This window comes from Chlorocebus sabaeus, chromosome 14 (assembly GCF_047675955.1).
Source record: "Chlorocebus sabaeus isolate Y175 chromosome 14, mChlSab1.0.hap1, whole genome shotgun sequence".
NCBI classification, from domain to species: Eukaryota; Metazoa; Chordata; class Mammalia; order Primates; family Cercopithecidae; genus Chlorocebus; species Chlorocebus sabaeus.
The window spans coordinates 98,504,371-98,523,307 of record NC_132917.1 but is presented as its reverse complement, the minus strand read 5'-3'; the positions used below and the strand labels follow the sequence as shown (position 1 = coordinate 98,523,307).

Sequence of the window (18,937 nt, the reverse complement as noted above, 5' to 3'; positions counted from 1 at the left end):
CCCCCTTATGTATGCTTTTAGTGCTATAAATTTCCTTCTCACCCCTGCTTTTTTGCTGTCCCACAAATTTTGATACATGGAACTTTCAGTTTTATTCCCTTCCATTTTTTTTTCTTTTGAGACTTTCTGTAACCCATGAATAATTTAGAAGTGTGTTGCTTAGTTTCCAGTCTTCCAAGATTGGAGATTTGGCCTATCTTTCTGTTATTGCTTTCTACTTTGAATCCACTATATTGGAGAATACACTACAAATGATTTCACTTATTTTAAATGTGTTGAGGTTTGTTTTATGGCCCAGGATATGGTCTGTCTTGGCTTATGACCCACGGGCACTTGAATGTATATTCTCCTGTTTCGTGTGGACTAGTTTATAAATGTTCATTAGAGCCTGTTGGTTGATAATGGTGTTAAGTTCTTTCCTTTCTGATTTTTCTGTCTAGTTGTTATACTGTTGAGAGAAAGTTGTTGACATTTCCAAATGTAATTGTGGATTTCTCTTTTAGGTGTTCCTGCTTTACATAGTTTGCAGTGTTTTTGTTTGATGCGTTTACATTTAAGATTGCTATAATTTCTTGGTGGATGAACTGTTTTATCATTATATAATGTCCTTCTTTGTTTCTAGTAATTTTCTTTCCTCTCAAGTTCATCTAGTGTTAATATAGCCATTCCTGCTTTACTTTAATTAATGTTCCCATGATTTTTTTTCCATCCTTTTACTTCAACCTGCCTATATCATTACATTTCAAGCACGTTTCTTATAGACAGCATATAATTAGATCATGATCTTTAATCCAGTCTGCCAGTCTCTGTATTTGTTATATAAGTAGACTGTCTACTTTTAATGTACTTATTGATATGTTCGGACTTAAATCTGCCATTTTATTTCGTTCTTCTCTATTTTCTTTTTCCTGCCTTTTTGTGGGTTACTTGTATATTTTTTAGAATTGTTTCATCTGTAGCATTTTTTAATGTATCTCTTCATACAGCTTTTTTTTTTTTTAGAGGTTGCTTTAGATATACATTATATGTACCTAACTTCTCATGGTCCTGGCGTCATCATTTTACCCTCACAAGTGAACTGTAGAAACCTCATCTCCCTTATGTGTCTTTGCTTTAGTTGTCTTAAATATTTCCTCTACATACATTTAGATCCAAATCAGATAGTGTTTGAATGTTTACATCAGTCATCAAACATAATTTAGAAAACTTAAGATATGAAGGAAATCTTGTTTTGTTTATATATTTTTTCCTAATCCTCCAAGGTTCCTTCTTTGATCATTTCCTTTCTGTTTTAGTCACTTTCTTCAGCCATTTTCTTAGGGTAGGTCTGTTGGATTTGAATTCTCTGAGTTTTCTTTCATCTAAGAATGTCCGAATATTCCTGAAGGATATTTTCATGTGAGTATAGGATTCTGGAATGACACTTGCTTTCTTTGAGAACTTGAAAAATGCTTCCTTTTAGCCTCCGTGGTTTCTCATGAGAACTCTGTCATTCTAATTGTGTTTTCCCTGTAGGTCATGTGTCATTTTCTCCAGCTGAGTTCAAGGTTTTTTTGGTCTTTAGTTTTCACAGATTTGATTATAATGCATCTCGATGTGGATTCCTTTCTGTTTACCCTTTTTGAGGTTTGCTCTTTTTTTTTTTTTAATCTATATAGGTTTAGTCTCGCCAAATTTAGGACGTTTTTACCCATTGTTTCTTTAGGTACTTCTTCAGCCCTCCCTTTTTCTCCTTTCCTTCTGAGACTTTGATAACACAAATGTTAGATCTTTTGTTGTAATTGCACAGACAGGTCCCTGAAGCTCTGTTCTTTTTTGTAGTCCGTTTTCTCTCATAATTTCTAATTGTCTATATTTGTTTACTGATTATTTCCTGTCTCATCTGTTCTGAGCCCATGCAGTGAGCTTTTTACTTCAGTTATTATATTTTTCAGTTCTGAAATTTCCATTTTGTTCTTCTTTAGCTTCTATTTCTTTGCTGAGGCTGTTTTTTCAGTTGTTTCAAGCATGTTCATAATTGCTCATTGAACAAGCATTTTTATGATGGCTTTGTCAGCTAATTTCAACATCTCTCTCATCTTGGTGTTGGCATCTCTTTATTATTTTGTTTGTGTTTTCATTTGATTTGAGAAATTTCTGATTCTTGGTATGAAGAGTGGCTCTAGATTGAAACCTGGACCATTTGGGTGTTAATGTTCTGAGACTGGATCTTACCTAACTAAACCTTCTGTTTTAGCTGGCTTTGACTGCCCTGGCAGAGGAAGAGGAAGGGGTTGCACCCCCTTTTTATTGCCAGGCAGAGTTAGAAGTCCTGGTTTCCTGCTGTCCTCTGTTGACACGCAAGGGCAGGGAGGCTCCTCATTACTGCTGGGTAGGGCTGGGAGTTCTGGTTCCCATGTTGTCTTTGCTGACCCCGCTGGGCAGTGGTAGAAGTCCCGACTGTCCACTAGGCCTCCTCTGGAGTTGGCTCCTTAGTGCGTGGCCAGGAAGGGGTGCTCGTTACTGACTGTCGGGAATGAAAGGCTCAGCTCCCTGCTTAGCCCTCCCTGACAGCACCACCACCAGCGTGCTGGGATGTCTGGTTACAGCCTTGCAAAGGTGGAAGTCTTGGCTCCCACTTTGGCCTTTGTTGGCGTGGGTAGAGATGGCAGCCCAGTTCTTACTGTGGTGTTGGCCTGCAGCCTTTGTCTTGCTGGACTGCCTCTTTCCTGCCCCTTTGGCAAGAGAGAGCTGACTTGTTGAGGCTTTGTTTATCTGTGCACATTGGTGTTTCTGAGTAGATGTGTGTGGCAGAAAGAAAACCCGGGAACCATACCATCATGCCTGTCCTCAGACCCCAGTCTCCCTCCAGTCTGTCACCTTCTCTGCCTTTCAGAGTCATCTTCTTTGCTTTTTGTTCACTGCCTAGAGTTTTCAGTTGTGCTTGGCAGGAAGAATAAGGAAAAGATCTGCTCCATCTTCCCAAACGTATAAATCTCCAGGTGTTTGGTTGGTGTGTTTGTTTAAATGAGATTTATGTTTCCCAATTAGGGAAAATCTTGGGCTCCACTAAGTGTAGAGACTGAAATGGGATTAGAAAGTCATTTGTAGAAATTCGCACTGTAAAGCCACAGATTGGTACTAATCTCACAAAAACCAAACTCATTGGTCATAAGCACTCATCCCAGAAGAGCATTACAGTCTACTTATTGATGGGATAAGTGACTTATAAAGGATTGAGATGGGATAAGCATTTGGACTTGGGTTAGTGAGTCTCAGAGCAGGTCACACAGCGTTGGTACACTTCACTGTTGAGAAGGCGAAACACTGACTCGTGCAGCCTGGCAGATGCTGCTGGGCACCTGCCACGTGCTGGGTGCTGTGCAAGGCACTGTGGCTGGAGAGATCAGTAAGGCCTTATCCCTGCGCTTAGGTGCTTAGGCTGTATGGCAAATAGAGTCAAGGGGGTCCATGCCAGGAGCCTGGAAAGGGACGATCTCAGGGAGAATGTCGCAGAAGAGCTTCATGTCCAGAGACAGACCTGAATGACTACATGACCTCAGTAGGTGAGGAGTCTGTGTGGAGATCGTGGGAGCAGACATGCAGGGTGACCAGCCTCAGGGACGCTTCATCCAGGAGACATCCTGTCTTCTCCACTGTTCATTGAGTTCATTCATTCATCTTTGAGAGGACAGTCTCCCTCTGAATTCTGTTTTTTTAATTGGTAAATAATAATTATATGTGTTATACAACAATTGGCCCTGATAGGTCAAGGGTGGAGCATGTGGAAGAGAGGGATAGGCTGGAGCAGACACTGGTAAGGTAGGTGAATCCAAATTTGAACTTTATCCTATAGAAAATGAGGGACAGGATAACATTTCTAAGCTTTAAAAATGTTTCAAAAGGAAGTCAGGCTATTGACAGTGTATAAAACGGAGTGGGGTGGGAGAGTGGGGCAGGAAGAGACGCTCCGCAGGGAGACAAGGCCATTGTGGGTGGCCAGGCAACATTTGAGGAAGGCCTGGGCTTAGGGAGTGGCAGTGGGGGTGCATGAGAAAGGAATTTGAGGTTTTAGAAGTAGAATCCAATCCTACTGATGGATTGATGGCAAAATTGCATTGTTTAGATCATTTCTCCCAGGTGACTCAGAATTCCCCCAATTCTGCTCCGAATGACGGCACCTACCCACCACAGAGTCCCAGGGGACAGAGAAATAGGAAATGAGGCCCTGCATTTTCACCAGCAATTCCCCCAACAGGTCTCTGATAAACCTGGATAAAGTTTATACCTAAAAACCAGGGAGTTCTTCTGTTTTTGTTTTTGTGTTTGCTTTTGTTTTGTTTTGTTTTTTGTTTTGTTTTGGTTTTGATTTTTTGGAGAAAAGGTCTCACTCTGTGACCCAGGATGGAGTGCAGTGGTGCAGTCATGACTGACTGTAACGTCAAACTCCTGGCCCAAGAGATCCTCCTGCCTCCGCCCTCTGAGTAGAGCTACAGGTGTGTGCCACCGCACCCGGCTAGTTTGATTTTAAAATTTTTTGTAGAGATCAGGTCTCACTATGTTACCCAGGCTGGTCTGGAACACCTGGCCTCAAGTGATCTTCCTGCTTTGGGTTCCCAAACCTTTGGGGATTACAGGCCACTGCTGCGCCCAGCCCAGGGATTCCTAAATGGACCATGCATTATTACTGTCACCTGGAGGTCTTGTTAAACAGATTGCTGTGCCTACCCGCAGAGTTCTGGTTCTGTAGGTCTGGAATGGCCATAGAATTTGCATTTCTAACAAGGTCCCAGGTGATGCGGACTCTGGGGCAACGGGGGACACTTTAAGAACTACTGACCTAACAAAAGATTTGGAGGAGTCTCTCCTTTCCCTGAAGCCCCGTCTTTCTCCTGGAACCCAGCCCTGAGGAAGAGACGAGACCCTTAGGAACACTCTTGCCCTGAGCGTCAGCTTCCTTCTCCAGCCCACCCAGGGGCAAGCAGGAGGCACAGGCCACTCCCTGCACGGCCTCTGGGGACAGGGACTGCCTGCAGCCAGACGTTGGCCATCCAGTCTAATCAGGTTAGGGAAGGCACATTGTCTCCCCTTCCACTAACATTTGAACTTGGGAATCCAAACAGCAGAAGAAATCATACATGGCCCTGAGGTAGCTCCTAGTCTGGGTGGTTGGATGGATGTTGATGCCATGGACCAGTGGCTCTCAGCCTGGTGCCCAGGAGAATCCCTAGGTTCTGGGTGGTTGATGTTGATGCCGTGGACCCCGGGGACTCTCAGCCTGGTGCCCAGGAGAATCTCTAGGTTCTGGGTGGTTGGATGGAGGTTGATGCCATGGACCAGTGGCTCTCAGCCTGGTGCCCAGGAGAATCTCTAGGTTCTGGGTGGTTGGATGGATGTTGATGCCATGGACCAGTGGCTCTCAGCCTGGTGCCCAGGAGAATCCCTAGGTTCTGGGTGGGTGATGTTGATGCCATGGACTGGGGGCTTTCAGCCTGGTGCCCAGGAGAATCCCTCGGTTCCATCCAGAACTGTTGAGTCAGAACCTCTCTGAGGGGTGGCCCCTAGACCCTGAGTAGTTGGGCCCAGACTGCAGTATTTTCTTTTTAGCATTCCATGGGTTATTCCAAAGTGTGTCTGGTTAAGAACCAACATTACGAACTTGAGAACCCACGTGATGTTTTTAGCATCATTAACTCGGTTTCGGACATTTGGGGTTCGGATTGTTGATGTTAGTGAAATTGAGCCCTAGGGAGAATGTAAAGGAAAAAGCTCCAAGGGCAGATCTCTAGGGAATACCAGCAAAGACAGAGCCAGTCATGAAGTTGTCAGAAGAAGGGGTTCGTGGTGGGCCCCGGCAGGGGTACATTCTGCAGTGTGCAGTGGAACGGGAAGGTGGTGTGGAATGAGGAATGACGGGCGTCATGGGCTTCAACAGGTTAGAGATTCTTGTCAGCCTTTTCGAAATCACATCTGTTAAGATGCTAGGGACAGAAGTCCACGGGCTGCATATTGAGTTAATGTGATGATTTTAAGGTAAAAAGGGTAAATTACTCTTTCATGCAATAATTTTTTTTTTTTTTTTTTTTTTTTTTTTTTGAGACAGAGTCTCGCTCTGTCACCCAGGCTGGAGTGCAGTGGTACGATCTCGGCTCCCTGCAAGCCCCACCTCCTGAGTTCAAGCGATTCTCCTGCCTCAGCCTCCTGAGTAACTGGGATTATAGGCACTCGCCACCATGCCCAGCTAATTTTTATATTTTTAGTAGAGATGAGGTTTTGTCATATTAGCCAGGCTGGTCTCAAACTCCTGACCTCAAGTGATCCGCCCTCCTGGGCCTCCCGAAGTACTGTGATTACAGGCATGAGCCAAATTAACCTTTTGTTATTGAAGTTTTCAGCTTAACTGTTGATCTGTTAGGTATTTTTTGTCTATTCATAGCTTCACTTTTTGAGTTTAGTTTTTGAAAACTCATTTCCAGCCATTTTGTATTTATTATGGAAGTTTCAGGTTATTATAAATATGGATTATTTATACAGATTTACTGCTCCTCACCCAGTGAACCTAAGCATGATAAAATTGTATAATTGCAGGTGAGAAGTTTATTATATGGGGAACTGATCTTGATTGTATGGGAGATTTTGAGGTCTTCTCAGCCTGGGCTGTTGAACTCTCAGAATGTAAGAAATCCCAGAGCTCGTGGAGCAAAGCAGGACACTCCCCATCCTGTCTCCTGTGGTGGGGAGAAGCTCTGGCTCTTCGATGTAGGTCAGGGGCCTGTTTTTTGTTGGTGTGGTTTGGTTTGATTTGGTTTGGTTTGGTTTGGTTTGGTTTTTTGAGGCAGGGTCTTGCTCTGTTGTCCAGGCTGGGGCACAGTGGCACGATTATAATTAAACAAAATAGTCCATGCCCCTTCAGTTTTTGAGACTTACTATCCCAGTTTGGTTTCAAATCTAACACTTCTTGGAATCAGTGTGCAATAAATGATGAAATGACATTCCTGGAAATCACTAAGAGATTTATTTACTCTTTTTCTAGCTCAGGCTCAGCAAACTTTTTCTATAAAGGTCCAAGTAGTAAATGTTTGAGGCTTTGTGGGCCACAGACTGTCTCTGTTGCCTCTTCTCATTTGTGTCTTTTTTTCGACCACTTCAAAAGTGTAAAAATCATTCTTAGCTCACAAGCCATACAAAACGGACTGCAGGCCAGATTTGGCCCATGGGCCACAGTTTGCCAACCCGTTTTAAACACTGAGGTTTGAGTCTCTGGCAGGCACCCATTAATGGTGATATTCTCTGAGGTAATGCATAAAACACTGGAGTTTTAATTAATTTGTATTAGGTCACCATTACTGAAGAGATATATTAGAAATTATGACCCGTACAGACTGGGTTAAAATGTGGCTTGTGTGGCTTCTGCAGCTTGCACCTGCCTGCCTGCCCAGGTGATTTCGCAGGCACAATCTGAGGTGCTAGAACCCGGGGCTTTCTCTGCCTCTGTCTAGTCCTGCTGGATTGTAAGCTCCATGAGGGCAGGGGTTATGTTGTTCACTGCTGTGTTCCCAGCACACACAACACCGCTGGGAAATACGTTCGGGGTTGGTTCTCGTTTGTCTTGATAGCATCCAGATTTTTAAAAGTAATTGGCGTTCTGTATGTCCATTTTACTCTCTGTCCATATATATACAGCATTACATAGCACCCACGTGCCAGTCACCGTTCCCAGGGATTGTGTAATTCCTCAGTACAGCCCTGGATGGTCTTGTCTCTCCATTGTCCAGATGAGAGGCCATGATCAGGCAGCTGGTTTGTAGAAAGCTGCCGGGGTTTGAACCCAGCCATTGTGGCTACACTGCGGGGACTCAGCACACCTAAAGGGAAGGACTTGGGTGCCTCGTTGTTCATGTCACTGTCAGGCTTCCATCTCCCGGCAGATGTCAGAGGATCTCTGGTTTCCACTTCTGTAACTTTTCTAAGCTCCATCACCCTCTGGAGAATATTACGAACATTCTGAGACAGACATACAGATTTGTCAGAACTGTCAGGTTTGTCCAGACTCACTGAACTGTACCCTTAAAATGGGTGTGTTCTATCGTATGTAAGTTGTATCTCAGTAAAGTTGATTTTTTAAATTGTTCTCATCACAAAGTCAAATGGATTTGGGAAGCTTTAATTAGAGAAGAAAAAAAAGAAACCTTTTTTAATCAGAAAAGAGTCCAGCCTCTTCAAAAAAAAGTTGTAATTGTTTTGTTTTCCAAGCTAGCTATTTAAAAATCAGGAGTTCTGGCCAGGCACAGTGGCTCACGCCTGTAATCCCAGCATTTTGGGAGGCCGAGGCGGGTGGATCACGAGGTCAGGAGATCGAGACCATCCTGGCTAACACGGTGAAACCCCGTCTCTACTAAAATTACAAAAAACTAGCCTGATGTGGTGACGGGCACCTGTAGTCCCAGCTACTCAGGAGGCTGAGGCAGGAGAATGGTGTGAACCCGGGAGGCAGAGCTTGCAGTGAGCCGAGAGCGCACTACTGCACTCCAGCCTGGGTGACAGAGCGAGACTCCGTCTCAAAAAAAAAAAAATCAAGAGTTTTTTTTACTTTAATTTTTATTCTCAGGGAAAGGAAAACCTCTTCAGCGCAAGGTGAAACCACCTAAGAAGCAAGAGGAGAAGGAGAAGAAGGGAAAGGGAAAGCCGCAGGAAGATGAGCTGAAGGACTCTTTGGCTGATGATGACAGCTCCTCCACCACCACAGAGACCTCCAACCCCGACACAGAGCCGCTCCTCAAGGAGGTACGGGCTGATCTCACAAAACAAAACACGAGGGAGAAAGAGAGGTCTCCTGCAGCGCACAAGACCTTCCATCTCCTAGATTCTGGTTTTAGTACAAAAGTAATGTTTAAATCTAGCATGAACACCCACTGAGGAACGGTTCGTGTGCCGGCCATGCCTCCAGAGTCATTCCCCTGCAGACAGCATTCACAGCTCTGGGGATGAGTGACTCCATGTCCTCCGGGGAGGAGCAGTTGGAAGCATGTTAATAAAGTAAGACGGTTAGAAACGGGAAACACTGCTTGAAAGCTAGGGACTGTCTGGAATAGTAACTGTTGTAGCTCATGAAACTTCTTTCAGAGTTTAAGGATCAGAAGAATGAGAAGGAACGCTACCATTTTAATTAGGTTGTGTTTTTCCTGTCATGTTGCTTACTCCCAAGCAGTAGAGTGGTGACTGCCCTGGAGGGAGCGTGGCCCCAGGAAAGACCCCAGGCTTTAATGGCCCTCGGGGACGAGGAGCCCAGCCCGGGATACATCAGCACGCCAAGAAGTTGCCTCGCCCGTTGGAGGCCTCGGCTCCCAGGGCTGTTACCACAGCAGGAAGAGCAGTGCAAAGTGTCGGGTCCAGTGGGCCTTAGTGACGGGGTCAGATAACTGCTGTGAGTAGTATGGGATGTGCAAGAAAGGGTAATCATCCCACTCTGGCGCTTTTATTTTTAGATAGATTTCAAATCTAAACTGATCCTAATATAGCCTTTAATGTTGTAGAACAGACTTTCTTTTTTAGTTTTAGTCTAGTGACCGAGGAATGACTTCTTACAGATTTCCAGCATCAATGTTTTGTTCACATTCGTTAATGTTTAAAATGAAATTTATATGTAACTTACTTTCAAGTCAGCCGCCTTCCCCTTTGCGTTCCCTTACCGTTACCGAGGTCCTCTGTCTACCCCTAGCCCAACTCCTAGCTAGTGCTGGAGCTCTGTGGTTTATAGCGCTTTAACAAATGACTTCAGAGAAGCAGAAAGCCCTGTGCTGAACTTTTGAGTAAAATCCCAGCAGTTGAAACCCTGTGCATCAGAGCTGGGAAGGCATTTTCAGCCCAGGCTTTCTGCACACCTTTCTGCCACCTCCCTTCCCACCTGCCGGCCTCTTCCTGCTCACCCCACTGTGGCCCCCTCTCCAGTGGCCCCCAGCGGCCAGTGTTCTGTGCTCAGCCATTGGTGTCATTCTTAGCTCCCTGTTGTTCATTCCCTCCTGTGGTCCCAGCTCCTTCCATGCTATTTGTGCAGCTCAGAACTGACATCCTTCATGAGACCTGCTTGTCTGGTTACTACCCTGTCACCTCCAGCGCATTGTCATTCCTCCTGCTTGTCTGGTTACTACCCTGTCACCTCCAGCGCGTTGTCATTCCTCCTGCTTGTCTGGTTACTACCCTGTCATCTCCAACGCGTTGTCATTCCTCCTGCTTGTCTGGTTACTACCCTGTCACCTCCAGCGCGTTGTCATTCCTCCTGCTTAGCAGTCTGCAGAGAGGCTGCGTTTATTTCTCTGCGACTGATCTCAGTCCGTCAGTTAATGTGTATTTTCTTCTCAGCTAAATCACAACTTGGATAGGTCATTTTCTCTTGCATGTCTTTTCCAATTCTGTTCTACTCATTCAGTCAACACATAGAAATTGAGCACCCACGCGCCAGGCCACGTGCTAGGTGCACAGGCACCAACAGTGGACAAAAGGCCACATCCCTTGTCCTTGAAAAGCTCGTGGCTTACGAAATACCCGATGGGCCAAGTATTCAGAGACTTCATGAGTAACTCAAAACGGTTTCAAACGATGTGTGAGCCAGGGAGATGTTTCAGCCCTAGCTCTGGTTATTTACTCTTGACAGTTAAATAGAGTCACTGGGTGACCTACTAAAATCCAAGCTGTCTTCATAATCATAAATTGTAAAGCTCTTGGGTAGACGCTAATTCACCACATGCTTATAGCTCCCCTGCACAGCCATCGCCGTCCCCCTTTGCTGACTCCGTCCTTCCCCATCGGTCCCCACCAGTGCTTCCATGAACAGTTTCACAGATTGTCTGGGGCGGAGAACCAGGTTGCCCTTAGTACACAGCCCACTCCACATGCAGCTCCCCAGGCGGGTTCAGCAATACCTGAGTGCAGCCTGGGCAACATGGTGAAACCCATTTCTCCAGAAAATACAAGAATTAGCTGGGCGTGGTAGCATGTACCTATAGTCCTAGCTACTCAGGAGGCTGAGGTGAGAGGATCGCTTGAGCCCAGGGGCAACAGAATGAGTACTTTGTCTCCAAAAAAAAAAAAAAAAAAAACCACACACACAATACATGAGTGATGTATACCCTCATCGGGAGACAGGTCCACTGATCTCACACTCAGATGCTGCAACAATGTCAGATTGCCACAGAAACACGTGAGGCAGGTTCTATACTTTCCTGGTCCTGGCTGTGCTGGGTAGCACAGCTTTAAGATGCATGTTGAGTGTGGCCACCCAGTCCAGATTCCACATTCAAGTGGGCAGGACAGCCCTTCTGTGCTGCTGCAATGGCCAGTAACATTTCCACAGCAGAGGTCCATGCTGGCGTCTTATCATGTGTCTCCCTCCCGCTAGACTTCACCATCCTTAGGAGGAGAAACTGGGCCCTCTTGGTAATCCCATAGCCTGGCTCCAAGTGGGTAACCTGTAAATGTGTGGATGAAGTGGACGAATAGCCCCTCCCATTGATGGAGCAGCTGTTAGCATTAAACCAGTCGGAATCCTGCCGCAGTCGCAGGCAGGCAAGCACGGCCCCTGTGTGCTGCCGGCACTGCTCTCTTGTCCTGACAGTTTGTGCTCAGGATGGGGTGCATGGCTGGAGTGCTTGACTTTATGCTGCAGTCTCTACTGAACTTTTCTTTTAAGGAAATACAATGTTTTACTCCCCAGTGCTTGAAAAGAAGCTACCAGTTTACTACTGTCACTGCCACCATCACCTCCAGTCAGGATATGAGTGTAAATTAAAATGATGTTCTTTATAACTCCAACTCACCAAAACATAGTCGAGACAAATTTTGCTTTGAGATGGAGTCTCGCTCTGTCTCCCAGGCTGGAGTTCAGTGGCATGATCTTGGCTCACTGCAACCCCCGCCTCTCCAGTTCAAGCGATTCTCCTGCCTCAGCCTCCTGAGTAGCTGGGATTACAGGCATGCACCAGCATGCCCAGCTAATTTTTTGGATTTTTAGAAGAGACGGGGTTTTACCATGTTGCCCAGACTGGTCTTGAACTCCTGAGCTCAGGCAATCCACCTGCCTTGGCCTTCCAGAGTGCTGGGATTACAGGCATGAGCCACCGCACCAGCCGAGACACATTAAAGGCGGGCGAAAAATGGACAGAACCACAATGAAGACAGATTTGAAGAAAGGGGTTTGTTTTTACATATATGATTTGTATATTTTTACATCTTTGATTTTGTGTCTGTATCTTAAAATGGAACTAATTTCAGTCATTTTATTAATCCTTCTCAGCAATTAAGTGTCCATTTTTTACAGGATACAGAAAAGCAAAAGGGAAAACAAGCCATGCCTGAAAAACATGAAAGTGAAATGTCTCAAGTGAAGCAAAAAAGCAAAAAGCTCTTAATTAAGAAAGAAATCCCAACAGATGTGAAACCCAGGTGAGAGAAATAAATGTACAGAGAAATCAGGTCTATAAAGAAGTTGCTGGCGAACGCCCTGTGCTGTTTTGATTTGGTTGGCTGCTTGGCTTTTAGGGGAGTTTATAGCAAAATCCAGGTGCGGCATCACATTCCTCTTGGGATTTTTCTGTCACCTGACATGTACTGTTGTTGACTCGGAACAGCCATATGGTTCTCAAGTCAGACGTGCAGAGGGCAGAGCTCACAACCTGTTATAAAAATGTAGAAGGAAAATTTCTGTTGGTGATTCAGTCGCAGGCTGAGATCCATTTTACTTCTGCACAAAGATGACCTTGAAGATTGAACCACAGGCCCAAGCATGACTTTCCTCCAAAAGAGTTCTGGATCTGTTGAATTGTTAAGCCAGTTGGGATCTAGAGTTCTCTGCCATGAAACTTGGAAAAGTTTATTCTTCCGTAAAAGTGGTTCAGGGCGGGCCAGGCACAGTGGCTCAAGCCTGTAATCCCAGCACTTTGGGAGGCCGAGACGGGCGGATCACGAGGTCAGGAGATCGAGACCATCCTGGCTAACACGGTGAAACCCCGTCTCTACTAAAAAATACAAAAATCTAGCCGGGCGAGGTGGTGGGCGCCTGTAGTCCCAGCTACTCGGGAGGCTGAGGCAGGAGAATGGCGTGAACCCGGGAGGCGGAGCTTGCAGTGAGCTGAGATCCGGCCACTGCACTCCAGCCTGGGCGACAGAGTGAGACTCGGTCTCAAAAAAAAAAAAAAAAAAGTGGTTCAGGGCAGATGTCAGCAGTCAGACAGTTCTACCATTAAATAACTCCAGTTCCTCCCCATGGGATGGGATTCAGTGGCCCCCACGGGGAGGGCTCGTGCAGGCTGTTTCCCCAGGGAGATGTGAGTGAGTTGAACTGTTGGGTTGTTAACTGAAGTTACTTCACATTTTCATTTAACCTTGGTTCAGCGTCTACTTCATAATTTTAATGTTGGTGCGTCAGTAATACCTTTCCTGGTTCATCGTATGGAACCGTCATCAGCATGGGAGCTGCTGTCTGCCCGCATGTGGGTTATGATCAGTGGGAAGTGATAGAGGAAGTCGAATAAATTAGGTGTGAATTTAAAAGGAAGACATGGCTTGTCTGTCATCGGAAGTGTTGAACCTTAGATCTGTGGAAGGTCTGTTGTTACTCTCATCCTGGGAAACGTACTTGAGTTTTGCAAAAGCACCACTGACCTAGACTCTGTCCTTAGATTTTACGGCTTCAGGCAGGGCCAGTCCTGTCCTGTAGAACCCAAAAGCTAGTAAGAAATTAGTGGTTACTGCAGTAAAATGTAACCTTGTCCCTGAATTTATGAAATAATACAGTATATGGTGGTGATTAGTAATGAAGTATTTGTGCCTAAAATTTACTCTTCTGTGGAAATTGTTAGTTCAAGTGACCAGGTCCCACAGTTTGAGAGCAGTCTGGCCCAGGTAGAAGGCACGTCTAGCAGAATGCTGTCAGGTGGTTGGTCATTTGAGGGGAGAAGGAAGAAGAGACCACCTCTTCTGAAGTGGAGGTTCACATGCTTGGATCTCTCCTGAGAGAAACCCACCTGAGACACCATTATCCTGGCACCCCAGGACAGGAATAACACTGGGCTACTGGCTAGAGATTCTGCTTCTAGGCCTTTTACAGGCTTAGGTGAGTGATCAGATATTTTAAAGTAAATGAGGCTAATAAGTCCAAATAATGAAAATCCTCATTTTTACATTTGCACAAATCTTGTAAGGTAGACAGACATACAATAAGTCCTATGATGATAAATTTTAAAATCAGGGCTTCTAAGAATTACCTTAGAGATACCATTCCATAGGTGACTGTCACCAAATTGGCCCTGTTGATTAGCCCTAATGCCTGAGCTCGGTATTGTGAAGCAGATAGAACACGCTAATCCTAACCCCCATTCCTGTTCCACTGACTTCTGTTGTATTCTGATTTTTTTTTTTTACAAGTTGACCATTAGCAAATTTGCATTTGAAAAGTTAGAGACATCGCTTGAGTGTCACTACCTTTGCAAGGGTTTTTAGTTCTCTGGTAAACCAAAAAGCGTAGGGTGGTCAGTCCTGAACCGCCCAGTCAAGGGGCAGTTATGGCAATAACCCATGCTCTCTCAATAGGTAGTTAAAAGATAAATCGACCGGGCGCGGTGGCTCCCGCCTGTAATCCCAGCACTTTGGGAGGCCGAGGCGGGCGGATCACAAGGTCAGGAAATTGAGACCATTCTGGCTAACATGGTGAAACCCCGTCTCTACTAAAAATACAAAAAAATTAGCCGGGTGTGGTGGCGGGCGCCTGTAGTCCCAGCTACTTGGGAGGCTGAGGCAGGAGAATGGCGTGACCCCGGGAGGCAGAGCTTGCAGTGAGCCGAGATCGTGCCACTGAACTCCAGCCTGGGCGACAGAGCGAGACTCTGTCTCAAAAATAAAAAAGATAAATCATCACCAGAACACAATACAAGCCGTGTACTTAAAACTGTCTTTTGTAACTGAAGAAATCTGTCTTCTAACCTGTCTTCTAACCTCCTTTATCTAATCTCTTTAAACTCACTGATCTCTTGTTTTTCTGAACTCGGGGATGAAAGTATTGAGAGTCAGAATGTATTAGTTCATCAGTCATTTAATCAGATAAAGACTGGTTTTTTTTAATAACCAGAGAAGGTTGACTTTCTGAACAGAGCCATTCTCTGACTCCACTGCATTCTGATAGTAAATGTCAAACACTGTCCCCCAGATAGAATCACGGCCAGTCCTAGCTTTAGTGGTTCCTGAAATTCCTGTCACCTTTTAGTGTGTTAATATATGATCCCACATATCTGAAGGACAGGTACACATCTTTTCATAAGCTATGTCATTAATAAGGCATATATCATTGCTTTCTTTTGGAAGCTTTATAAGAGGTGATAAAGCCAAAGGAACGGCTCACTCCCCTCCATCCACACTCCCAAGAGCTGACCTCAAAAAAATCCCTTCTAGGAAATGGGAGCGTGGGGCTGCAGCAGCAGTCTGATCTCACCGTGTTTTCCAGCTGTGGCAACATAGAAACGGGCCTGCAGACCTCCAGAAGACTATAGTCTATGTCAGAGATGCCAGGGAATGGGAATCAGATCTCAGGCCCTGAAGGTTTCCGCAGAACCAGGAAGGACCCAGGGCATCCCCGGTTTAGGATCCTGAATATTCACTGATCCTTTTGTTTTTCCGTTTATTTATCAACAGTATATGTTGACATAAATGTAATAATCTAAAATAAGCAAAAGAAGTTAAGTAGATAAACTAATCATATTATCTCTAAAAATCTGCTTAAATAACACGCTCAACTCAGGGCCAGGGCCGTGAACACCACACTGCGCACGCCAGCCCCAGACCTGTCAGCACTGGGAAAACCCTGCCTCCACAGCCGGTCACGTCCCCAGCTGTGTCCTCAGGTCCGCTTCTCTCCTCCCCAGACAGAGGTGTGTACTGTGTATTACAGGAATAAAAACAGGCCAGGCCCCAGTCAGGTGTAACATTGTGAAAAGCAAAAATAAAAATACGAAATCTCAGAATATTAAGAAAAAGAAAAACATTATTATTAAAAAATGGGGGAAAATATATTATAAAAATAGGCCAGGTGTGGTAGCTCACACCTATAATCCCAGCACTTTGGGAGGTCAAGGCAGGAGGATTGCTTGAGCCCAGGAGTTCAAGACCAGCCTGGACAGTATAGCAAGACCTCATCTTACAAAAATTTTTTCTTTTAAATTAGCCAGGTGTGATGGCACACACCTGTAGTCCCAACTACTAGGGAGGTTGAGGCAGGAGGATTGCTTGAGCCCAGGAGTTAGAGACTGCAGAGAGCCGTGATTATGCCACTGCACTCTAGCCTGGGCAACAGAGTGAGACCCTGTCAATAAATAAATCAGTCCTGGCATCTGAACCACCTTTGTTTTTCCTTTTTAAAAAGTATCACTTGAGTCTGGGCACGGTGGCTCACGCCTGTAATCCCACTGTAATCCCAGCACTTTGGGAGGCCAAGGAGGGCAGATCACCTGAGGTCAGGACTTCGAGACCAGCGGCTACAACATGGTGAAACCCCATCTCTGTTAAAAATACAAACATTAACCAAGCGTGGGGGCACACACCTGTAATTCCAGCTACTCAGGAGGCTGAGGCAGGAGAATCACTTGAGCCTGGGAGGCAGAGGTTGCAGTGAGCCAAGATCGTGCCACTGCACTCCAGCCTGGGTGACAGAGTGAGACTCTGTCTCAAAAAAATAAATAAAAAGAATTGCTTCAATTAAGTTGGCCATTACCCATTTTATTCAGAAGCCTTAAAAAAGGTTTCTTGATAGAGGTCACTGGCTTAATTTAGGAAAGTATGAATCAGCAAAAATAACAGAAGTCTGGCACCTTTCTTCTTAAAAACCAGTTACTTTTACAATGGCACAGAATTTAGTTTTGTATAGATACCCACACACACTTAAATCACACCCACACCACCTCCACCACCAGAGGGCTGGTGTCTACTATGGGAGCCTTTGGGGTTATTTTTAGAAGATGGGGTTTTTAAATAACCCTGTCGGTTAGAAGTGGAAGAGATACAAAAGATTTTATAATACTGTAGCATTCATCATCTGGTCCATAAACCAGATGATGGATTTTTCACTTCAGTTTGTTATCCTACCTAAAATTCTACTCATTTGGGCTAATGGAAACCCTCTGGCTTTTTGGTTTACTCTTACTAATTCCAGATATAATACCTACTTACTATGGAAAATGTGAAATACAGAGCAACAAAAGAGTGAAAAGAAAATGTCCTTTCACCCTACCACCTTATAAAATGTTTGTAAACAGCCTTCTTAAATGTATTTGTTCATTTATGAGCTCACACTTGACACTGAGGATGTTGGGGAGCGAGGGTGTTGTGGCGCCATTAGATCTGGAAAATTGGAACCCTTCTCACACTGTATCCTGTGGGTCGGGAGGACAGAAGGCAACATGGTGCATGAAGAACTTGGAGGACGGGGCCGGGAGGCCTGAGTGGTATTGCACACCTGAGGGGTGGGGGCAGAAAGCACGCTGAAGTGTGGAAAATGCCGGAGATGCATCGGTTTTATACCGTCTGTGTCGACTTTGCAAATTTGTGATGAAAAGCTAGCTGTCAGCTCAGCCCTGAACTGACAGCTGTCACCAGGAGCTCCGTGGAGATCCCTGAGGATTCTTGGAAGATTTCTCCAAAGGGGCCACTGGGCTCTCTGAGCTGCATCTCAGCCTTTGCTGGAAAAGGTCCTTCTTGGACCACATTAGCTAAGCTCCTTCCGGAGGTCCTCCCAGTCCCAGACATGGTCTTGGCGGGCATTAGAGATGCAGCTTCGTAAAGAATGCCTTTGTAGCCCACACAGGTACTCCACTCACCATGCTGTCTTCCGTGGGCCGGCTACCCAGTTCTCTTCTCTGAGATTCATTCTTTCCAGCTGCTGTCCCAGCAGGTTTTCCTGTCTCGCTCACTGAGCTTTGGAAATTTAAGATCGCTCATCACGCTTCCTATTTTGTGTGGCTGACAGGAAGTTGAGAGTCAATTAATTGTCCTATTTATACATGCTTATTATCTTAAGCTTACCTCAAAATCTTTCAGAAAGCATGTCACTCTAAAGAAATCAATAAAAAGAATATTTAAATTTTTTGCCTAAGATTAACCCCGAGCTCAAGAATAAGGAAGAAAGTTCATCCCAGCGCACGCCCTGCAGTAACCAGGAACATAGCTCTGGGTCACCTCATAATTTTCTATGAGGAAAATGTGTTCAGTTTTGAATAGCGGAGCCTCTGATGTTGCAGATCTGAGATCTTTCACAGTCTTCGTGTTCAGGAATCCCAGTGGTGGGAGTCTAGATGCTGGGAGAGACTCGCTCACGGGCAGAATGACTGCACTTCAGCCCTGAGCAGCAAGTTGGTGCTAAGGGTTTTCTGTGCCTTATCTGAGACAGAGCCTCCCTCCCAGTACATGTTACTAAATAATGGACCTCAGTTCATTGTCAGCACTTGGAATAGCAAAGGTTCAGTCTGCAAGTGCTGACTGACTGCTGGGCAGTCTTAGCAACAGAGTTGGGCACGCAGCCGGTGCTGAGTGAGGACCAAGGGTAGATAACCCCCCAGGAAGCTACATTAGCTTCCTGCATGCAGTTGTATCGTAGAAGAATTACAATCTTAATGACTTCCGTCCTCCAAGACAAAGGAATACATTCGTATTTTCCATCCATGTTTGTCTTTCAGTTCATTAGAACTACCATATACTCCCCCTTTGGAAAGTAAGCAACGTAGAAATCTTCCAAGCAAGATTCCTCTTCCAACTGCAATGACAAGTGGATCCAAATCACGAAATGCCCAGAAAACAAGAGGTATTGTCATTTTGTTCTCTGTGATCATGTCTGACGGATCTTTCCGTAGTGTTAACGGTTGTTGTGCATTATCAGGACGCAGTCAGTAGTTATTAGTCGTGTAAGGCTAAGGCTGTGTTCTTG

The 18,937-nt window shown here is 45.2% G+C and overlaps 1 protein-coding gene across 2 annotated transcripts in view; it reads left to right on the top strand.

The window, feature by feature from the left end:
- The window catches only part of TMEM131 (transmembrane protein 131), a 247,746-nt gene that overhangs the window by 218,802 nt on the left and 10,007 nt on the right, over nucleotides 1-18,937 (top strand). For both annotated transcript variants that reach the window (XM_008008079.3, XM_008008080.3), the window contains exons 32-34: nucleotides 8,588-8,763; nucleotides 12,293-12,417; nucleotides 18,690-18,814. In XM_008008079.3, coding sequence (XP_008006270.1) covers nucleotides 8,588-8,763; nucleotides 12,293-12,417; nucleotides 18,690-18,814 — 426 coding nt within the window. The remainder of the gene's footprint in view (nucleotides 1-8,587; nucleotides 8,764-12,292; nucleotides 12,418-18,689; nucleotides 18,815-18,937) is intronic.